Source organism: Heptranchias perlo, unplaced genomic scaffold (genome assembly GCF_035084215.1).
Source record: "Heptranchias perlo isolate sHepPer1 unplaced genomic scaffold, sHepPer1.hap1 HAP1_SCAFFOLD_60, whole genome shotgun sequence".
Classification (NCBI taxonomy): domain Eukaryota; kingdom Metazoa; phylum Chordata; class Chondrichthyes; order Hexanchiformes; family Hexanchidae; genus Heptranchias; species Heptranchias perlo.
Genome location: NW_027139623.1, coordinates 4,623,158 through 4,632,641, shown reverse-complemented (window position 1 = coordinate 4,632,641; position 9,484 = coordinate 4,623,158). Strand labels below are relative to the sequence as shown.

At 45.4% G+C, this 9,484-nt stretch overlaps 1 protein-coding gene and 1 non-coding gene across 2 annotated transcripts; both read right to left on the bottom strand.

Moving 5' to 3' along the window:
* Positions 1–1,561: 1,561 nt before the first annotated feature.
* LOC137316848 (zinc finger protein 623-like) lies at positions 1,562–2,870 on the bottom strand. The gene has a single exon (XM_067980690.1). It carries the CDS (start codon positions 2,706–2,708, stop codon positions 1,698–1,700), a length of 1,011 nt encoding a protein of 336 aa, XP_067836791.1. The 5' UTR covers positions 2,709–2,870; the 3' UTR covers positions 1,562–1,697.
* A 3,487-nt stretch (positions 2,871–6,357) lies between these two features.
* Positions 6,358–6,429, bottom strand: trnag-ucc (transfer RNA glycine (anticodon UCC)). Its single transcript has one exon. It is a non-coding gene; the product is annotated as a tRNA-Gly (tRNA).
* Between the last annotated feature and the right edge of the window lie 3,055 nt (positions 6,430–9,484).

Sequence of the window (9,484 nt, the reverse complement as noted above, 5' to 3'; positions counted from 1 at the left end):
ATAAATAACTGCAAACAATGAATGAAATCTCCAGGACCTGATGGTTTCCACCCCAGGATATTAAAGGAAACGGGGGGGAAATTGCAGATACATGAGTCATAATTTTCCAAATCTCTCTAGACTGAAGAATTGTGCCTTTGGAGATGAAAATTGAAAACCTCACTCCGTTATTTCAGAAAGGCGGGATGAAGAAACCAGGAAAATACAGATCTGTCAGTTTAAGGTCAGTTGTGGGGAAGTTACTGGAATCTATCATCAGAGAAAAAACGATTGAGCACTTGAACAAGTCTTAGCTGATTCAAGAGAGTCAACATGGATTTGTGAAGGGCAGGTCATGTCTGACTAATCTAGTTGGATTTTTGAGGTAACTAACAAGGTGGACAGGGGAGCGTCTATGGATGTTGTCTGTATGGACTTCCAGAAGGCATTTGATAACGTTCAGCACAAGAGATTAATAGAATCAATAAAAATGCACAGAATTGAAAGTGACCTTGTGACTTGGGTTGCAATTGGTTGGGAGGTCGGAGAAGAGAGTAGGGATAAAGGGAACGTTCGTTGATTGGTGGGATGTGAGAAGTGGTGTCCCCAGGGATCTGGACTGGAGCCTCAGCTTTTCCCCATATTCATCAATAACTTGGATGAAGGAATAGAGAGTTGTAGATCCAAGTTTCCAGGTGACACTAAGTTAGGAGGCACAGTAAGTGGTGTAGATGGGAGCAGGAAGTTACAAAGAGACAGTTTAAGTGAATGGACAAACTGTGGCAGGTGGAGTTCAATGTGGGGAAGAGTGAGATCATTCACTTTGGAAGCAAGAAGGAAACATTGGAGTATTTTCATAAACTGAGAGATTGGGAACGGTGGAGGAGCAAAGGGATTTGTGTGTCCATGTACACAAATCACTAAAAGCTAGTGCACAGATAAAAAAATCACAGACTAATGGAATGATGGCCTTTATCTCGAGGGCTGGAATACAAAGGGGAGGAAGTGATGCTTCAGTTCGACAGAGCCTTGGTCAGAGCCCATCTGGAGTATTGATCCTCACCAATGATATATTGGTCTTGGAGGGGGGACAGTGCAGATTCACCAGAATGGGACTGGGGCTTGAATGGTTCAATTATGAGGACCGGTTGCATAAACTTGGTTTGCATTCCCTTGAGTTTAGAAGGTTGAGGGGTGATCTGATCCAGATATTTAAAATTATAAAGGGATTCAAAAGGGTAGAAATAGAAACTATTTTCTCTGGTGGGGCAATCCAGAACAAGAGGACATAAAGTTAAATTTAGAGCTTGGGCATCTAGCATTGAAATCAGGAATCTCTTTTTCACACAAGGGTAGTGGAAATCTGCTCAGGCTAATTGAAGTGGACCCTGTGATATAATAGAATTTTCTGTCCTGTCAGACTTGGACATCTTGTAGATCCATCTTTTAAAAAGGTGGAGGAACTCAGGTCTAAGATGGATTCCACTCACTTCATCATAAGTCCTCAATCACCTTGTCTTATCATCGAGATATCAAGGACAAGAAATACTGTGTTTAAAAGAAAGCTGATTTATTTGACACTTGTACAGAATTCTAATACTGCAGTCCAGTGAAATGGGTTATTAACATCAGAAACAACCCCCAACTGCCAGAATGAACACGGTTCAGTCCTGGATCTGATTAACAGCAGTAATAACAGCAGAATCCGACCCCTGCAGTCACATGTGAACCCACTGGTGTATAAGTAGACTGGATGACAGAGTGAATCCCTTCCCACACACGGAGCAGGTGAACGGCCTCTCCCCAGTGTGAATACGTTGGTGTCTCAGTAAATCCCTTGTTCTTTTAAAGTTCTTCTCACAGTCAGAACATTCAAAGGGTCTCTTATCAATGTGAACATGTTGATGTTCAATGAGGTAGGATGACCGAGTGAATCTCTTCCCACACACGGAGCAGGTGAACAGCCTCTCCACATTGTGAATATGTTGGTGTGTTTGCAGGTTGGATGACTGACTGAATCTCTTCCCACACTCAGTGCAGGTGAACGGCCTCTCCCCAGTGTGAGTACGTTGGTGTGTCAGTAGATCCTTTTTTCTTTTAAAGCTCTTCTCACAGTCTAAACATTTAAAAGGTCTCTTATCAGTGTGAACGAGTTGATGTGTCAGAAGGATGGATGAATGAGTGAATCCCTTCCCACATACGGAGCAGGTGAACGGCCTCTCGCCAGTGTGAATTCTCTGGTGTCTCAGCCGGTGGGATGATCGAGTGAATCCCTTCCCACACACGGAGCAGGTGACTGGCTTCTCCCCAGTGTGAATTCGCTGGTGTATCAGTAGGCTGGATGACTGAGTGAATCCCTTCCCACAAACAGAGCAGGTGAACGGCCTCTCCCCAGTGTGAGTGCGTTGGTGTGTCAGGAGATCACTTTTTCTTTTAAAGCTCTTCTCACAGACGGAACATTCGAAAAGTCTCTTATCAGTGTGAACAAGCTGATGTTCAATAAGGCTGGATGATTGAGTGAATCCCTTCCCACACACGGAGCAGGTGAACGGCCTCTCCCCAGTGTGAACTCGCTGGTGTGTCAGCAGGTTGGATGACTGAGTGAATCCCTTCCCACACTCATTGCAGGTGAACGGCCTCTCCCCAGTGTGTCTGCGTCGATGAGTTTCCAACTGGGACGGGTAATTGAATCCCTTCCCACAGTCCCCAGATTTCCACGGTTTCTCCATTGTTCGGGTGTCCTTGTGTCTCTCCAGGTTGGACGATCAGTTGCAGCCTCGTCCACACACAGAACACGTGTACGGTTTCTCCCCGCTGTGAATGGTGCGATGTTTTTTCAGGTTGTTGAACTGGTTAAAGCTCTTTCCACAATCAGTGCACTGGAGTTTACAGAAGTCCTCACTGTGAATAAGGAAAATAAATTCAGAACAGGCAATTCCAGTTCCTATGGAACATTCTTCCTGCTCATTCCCCCAGACTGTAAATCCCAGTCTGACACACTCACCCTCCTCCCTCTGCTGAAACCCAAACCTATCGCACCATCGCCAACATTTGGGTTGGGTTGGAGGCCTTGAATCTGAGTTGTGAAATATAATTGGAGAAACATGATTCAATTTAGAAAGTAAACTATTCAAAATCAAACAACATGGATTATTGTAATTGTTATAGTCCTTTCACGCCAAGTGGGAAACAGGTGATGTCTGGGCTGTGGCTGAGTGTTTGTGCCTGGTTACACAGCGTGTCCCTCTCTCTCCGCTTCAAATTCGCTTCCTTTGTCTCACGGCCTCATTCACACATCCAACTGACTGGAGCCCTTTAAAGCTCCTCTGAAGCCGTCGTTTGTTTCTTTACTTGACCCATTACCACCCTCCTTGCCTTGCACCATCATCCCTTTTTTTGCTTTATCACTCCTGCCCTCCACACGATCACAGACCTTCCCTATTGTTCTTTCCCTCACCGCCCCCTCTTTCCCTGCCTCTCTCCTTGCTTAAAAACTGTTAATTCTTACACTTCTTCAAGTTCTGACAAAACAATAACATTAATCTGAAACGTTAACTCTGTTTCATTCTCCGCGGATGCTGCCCGACTTGCTGAGGATGTCCAGCATTTTCTCTTTATATTTCACATTTCCAGCATCCGCAGTATTTTGCTTTTGATTGGTGAAACCTCGCCCTTCGAAACCCCATCACAGAAATATCGGCGTGAGTTATACAATGGCGGATAACCTTACCCAAAATGCCCCGCGCGGTAGAATACGGTCTATCTCAATTCGAAGGGGAGCAGCGCGCAGGAGCAAGAAGGCCCAATGACCGGAGCATGCGCGGTGCTGGTCCCGGACACTGAGCTGGGCCGAGCGGAGTCTGAGCAACTCTGAGTGCGGCTCAGACGCTGAATCACAGCCGGGGTGCCCGGCGGACGGGCGGGCGGGGAGCCCCTGGCAACATTAAAACCCTCACCCAGCGCCTCCCCCTTCATACCCGCCGCTTCCCGGTTTCTTCTCCCGTTTCCACCGAGTCCGACTCGCAACAAACTCCAGGAGCAACGCGCTCCCAGAATGCAGGCGGGCCTGGGGAGCATGCGCAGTCTGAACGGAAATATTGGCGCCTTGGAGATAGAGGGGTATCTGGGGCGCGGGGGATTGTGGTGCCTTCGGCCGCCATTAGTCGCCGGGCTTCGGTGAGTGTTTTTTTGCCCGTGTCGCGCACAGAACCGTGTTGAGAAATACGGACTGAGGAGTTCAGAGCCGGTTTGCTGAACAGACACTGATCGTACAATGTGGAACAGTGTTTCTCAAAGCTTTTTCCTCCTGACCCGTTGGAAGAAAAGCCCTTCCCTCAGGGACCCAAAACAATAATATCTTCTGACTGGAGTTTTCATCAAATCTCAATAAAGGTCAGGACATGCTAGCTCTTCTCTTCACTTCACTTCAAGTATTAACTAAAATTAGACATCGACGTTACTTGAAAAACATTTTAAATACAGTATAAATACAGTAAAAGATCAGGATCAGTTTTACTTACTTAATATGAGAGGTGAGTCTGCCTGTTGTTCATGATCTCGTTCCAATCTGGATCAAGAGATGAAAGCGCTCCACGCATATCAGATGCGCTGTTGAGTCGGTTTCTTTCTCTTGTTTTTAACCTTCTCAAAGTTGAAAATCCCAGTTCGCACATGTCGGTTGTTGTGAACGGCAGCAACAACAGAACACTAATCTTACGTAATAGTGGATAATCTTTGAAAGCATTGATCCAAAAAGAAGACAAACTGAATGACTTGTGGCGTGTTTTCAGTGTGCTCACAGGTGAGTCGCACCAACTCGTTTTCTTGCTCAGGCATCAAGTTTAGCTTCAATATTGATTCAGGATTTTCGAAAGCAAAAGTATCTTTCACCCAACGCTTTTCCATCAAATTTTCAAAACCCTCTGCAGGGAAGTAGCGACCAAAATGGTCAGACAGAGCAGCGAGATTTAACTGTATGACACATTTAATTTCATTCCTTTTATCTTCATTGATGCTGTTCTCTCCACCCCAAAGGGCTGTGGATGTTCAGTCGTTTAGTGTATTCAAGATTGAGTTTGATAGATTTTTGGACAAGGCAATCAAGGGATATGGGGACAGGGCGGTAAAGTGGAGATGAGGTTGAAGATCAGCCATGATCTGTTGAATGGTGGAGTAGGCTCGAGGGGCCGAATGGCCTACACCTACTCATATTTCATGTGTTATTATCCTGCAAGAGGTGCGGTGCCCAGAGCTGAACACAGTACTCTATAAATGAGGTCTAACCAGAGTTCTGTGTAACTGTGACATGACTTCTACTCCTTTTTATTTTATGTCCTTTGAGACAAAGATCAAAATTCTATTACCATATTAACTTATTTTTGCACCTTTTAGTGAATTCTGTACTTGGTCTCATAAATCCCTCTGCTCTTCCACAGTTCCTACTTTCTTGCCAATTAGAAAATACTCTGATCTATCTTTTTATGGTCCAAAGTGGATGACCTCACACTTCCCCACGTTGAACTCCATCTGGCACAGTTTCACCCACTCACTGAATCCATCAATGTCCCTTTGCAACTTTTTGCTCCCATCTATAATGCTTACTGTGCCTCACAACTTAGTGTCGTCAGCACATTTGGATATAAGGCTCGCTACATAAGAACGTAAGAAATAGGAGCAGGAGTAGGCCATAAGGTCCCACGAGCCCTCTCTGCCATTCAATCAGATCAGGGCTGATCTTGACCTCAACTCCACTCTCCCTCCCTATCCCCATATCTTTTGATTCCCTAGAGTCCAAAAATCTATCGATCCCAGCTTTGAATATACTCAACGACTGAGCATCCACAGCCCTCTGGGGTAGAGAATTCCAAAGATTCACAAATATTTGAGTGCAGAAATCTTTCCTCATGTCGGTCCAAAATGGCCGATCCCTTATCTTGAGACTATGAGCTCCAGTTCTTGACTCTCCAGTCAGGGGAATCAGCCTGTCAGCATCTACCCTGTCAAGCCGTCTAAGAATGCTATACATTTCAATGCGCTCACCTCTCATTCTTCTAAACTGCACAGAATATAGGCCAATTTTACACAATATTTCCTCATACTACAATTGCAGCAAGAACTCCTTACTCTTATATTCCAACACACTTGCAATAAAGGCTAACATATCATTTCCCTTCCTCACTCTCATTGGACCCTTTGTAGCTCACTATTTCCAGCATGTTTTTCCTCTATTCCGTCGATAGGGAAAAGAAATGAACGTTGAAAACATTTTAATATCATTACACCCGTTTATGTTTTGGAAGCAATATCCCACGGAACTGCATCCAATTCGATTGCAAACTTCGAGTTTCTGAAGGAAATAAACTAATAAGAATAATTAATTGCGATGGCCGGGAATCGAACCCGGGTCAACTGCGTGGAAGGCAGCTATGCTCACCACTATACCACCATCGCTACGCATTAATGGTAATAAAAGAGTTCCCAAATATCAGAGCCTGAACAGAAACTGCAGACTGTTGGATTTTGTTCTTCATTTTTCCTGGTTTCTGACGGATCCTTTCTCGCTCTGTTGCAGTTCCCGTCTCCGCCCAGTAGATGTCGCCAACTCCCAATCAACGGAAATTACACAACAGCCAGTAATTCTTCACCTGATATCGGCCGCATCACCCATTCAGTGAGGTTAAATAATTACATTAAATCATTACGGAGACCGGACTACCAGCTGGGCACGAATGGCTGCTTAATATTCAAGTCTATAAGATCTTTAGAAAGGACAGAGAAGTCGGGAAAGGAGGGGGAGCAGCAATATTACTAAAGGACAATATTACAGCAGTTGAAAGATAGAATATCAGTGAGGGTGAGCGGGCAGTGAAAACACTCTGAGAGAGACCCATCACAATTGCCCCCACTGTACTCCTCCAGAAGGTATAAGAAGGGCGAGTGCGGGAGGATTTCTTCATTCGTTGTGAAAGTGTTTGTGAGATTGTGGAAATGTCTGGAAGAGGAAAAACCGGCGGTAAAGCTCGGCCAAGGCCAAGTCTCGCTCATCCAGGGCCGGACTGTAATTCCCTGTGGGCCGTGTTCACAGGCTCCTGCGAAAGGGGAACTGCGCTGAACGTGTGGGTGCCGGAGCCCCGGTCTATCTGGCTGCTGTGCTCGAGTATCTGACGGCTGAAATCCTCGAGCTGGCCGGCAACGCGGCCCGGGACAACAAGAAGACCCGCATCATCCCCAGACACCTGCAGCTGGCCATCCGCAACGACGAGGAGCTCAACAAGCTGCTGGGACGGGTGACCATCGTTCAGGGCGGGGTGCTGCCTAATATCCAGGCCGTGCTACTGCCGAAGAAAACCAGCAATGTGAGCACCAAGAGCAAGTGAAGCGGCCAAGATTTAATCTGATAACCCAAAGTACAGGACCAGCCTTATGGATATCTTTGAAGAAGGAACAGAACGTGTGGACAAGTTGAATGCAGTAGATGCAATATATTTGGATTTTCCGAAGGCCTTCGATAAGGTACCGCATTGCAGACTCATGGCTAAGTTCAGAGCACGTGGAGTCAGGGGACAGGTGGTCGAATGGATAGCAAGTTGGCTACAAAACAGAAAACTATGAATAGAGGTTAAGGGTCGCTACTGAGACTGGCAAAAGGTGGGAAGTGATGTTCCAGTTGCTGGGACCACTGTTCTTCACAATTTACATTAACAATTTGGATTTGGGAATCGGAAGTAGAATTCCAAAATTTGTGGACGACAACAAATTGGGGGATGTAGTAAAGACAAAGGGAGAATGCATCAAAATGCAAGAGGACATTAATAAACTTACAGAATGAAGAATAAGGAGGTCACACACTGCTTGGATAATAAGAGTCTAAACGGGATAGAGGAGCAAAGGGATCTGGTGGTACAGATATACAAATTACAAGAAGTAGCGACGCAGGTCAATAAGTTCATAAAAAGGAAACTCAAACACTCGGATTCACTTCGTGAGAAATAAAATTGAGAAGTAAAGAAGTTATCTTAAACTTGTATGGAAACTTGGTTAGACCAAACTTGGAGTATTGTGCACAGTTCTGTTCTCCATATTATAGAAAGGACGGAGAGGGATTGGAGAAGGTGCAAAAATGAATCTCATGATACGAGAAATGAGAGGATATTCTTAATCAGGAAATGCTGATCAGACTGGGGGTGCTTTCTCTGGAAAAGAGAAGGCTGAGGGTTGACCTGATGGAGGTCTTACGTTAGGGTTTCATAGGGTAGACATAGAGAAAATGTTTCCACTTGTGGGGAGTCCAAAACTAAAGGTAATTTATATAAAATAGTCGCTAATGAATCCAATAGGGAATTCAGGAGAAACTGATTTACCCAAAGAGTGGTTTGAATGTGGAAAACGCTGCCACAAGGTTCAGACAAATAGCACAGATCCATTCAAGGGGAAGCTAGATTAACACACGAGGAAGAAAAGAATCGAGGGGTATTCTGATAGAGTTCGATGAATTAGGGAGGGAGGAGGCTCGTGAGGAGCATAAACGCTGGCACAGACCAGTTTTGCCGAATGGCCTGTTTCGGTGCCTTAGCTTCGATGTAACTCGATGTAAAGGCTCTTTTCAGAGCGACCCACCGTATGTGTGAAAGGGCTGGTTACTGTCTGAAGGGAGACGCTGATATCATGACACCAGTGTTGCTTTGAGCTGATTTTGTCTCGTTGTGGAAGAGATGAGGTATTAATGGGACTGGAGTCAGGGCACCGACCACAGTCCGGTACTTTAAGCGGTGACTTATGGACCCCAGTCCACATATCACCAGATTTCTTGTATTTATTTAAACTACTTGCCATGCTGGGCTCGTAAAGCATCACCAGAACTGATCAACTAACCTTTCTGCATCTGTGGGATTCAGCGCTTCGCTCCATTTCTGTTCTATTTTGTTGGACTATTTACATAACGCATCAAACTTACTGGAGAATCATTGAAATGTCACTCTGTACAGAAACAATTAACAGTGAATTGCCTGGTGCCCAGGAGATCAGAAACATTACTCGCCTTTCGTTCTGTTAACAAGTAAACCGTGTTTGGAGTCCACCGACCCGCGTTGGTTCCATGTGGGGGATTAAACAGATAAAGCGTGAGGGGAGGAGTCAGAGTGACGGACAGAGCGGAGAGCGGCCTCTGATCTTCCAGCTCCACCTCCAGCTTTTTCCATCCGCCAATTTCAAACCGTTTATCGATAATAGAATCGAAACACAGCGCTCCTCACAAACCCTTACAGACTCGGGCTTCATATTCGAGTATTTCCAGAAACCCGGAGCTTTTAACTAAGCCCCGTTACAATTAACAGTCAGTAATATTCCTGCCTAAATACAGTCCCTTCTTTAACAATTCAACCCGTCTCCTTCCATTTCAGTCCCAGACCCGATTCTATCTCCCCACACATCCCCTCCCAGACGGGTTCAGCTGATTTGAAGAATCTCGTGTGCTGGGATTTGAGTTGTGACGCGGAGTTTCTCCGCC

Excerpts from the sequence above, each read along its gene's own strand:
- LOC137316848 (XM_067980690.1), bottom strand. The coding sequence starts at position 2,708 with ATGGAGAAACCGTGGAAATCTGGGGACTGTGGGAAGGGATTCAATTAC.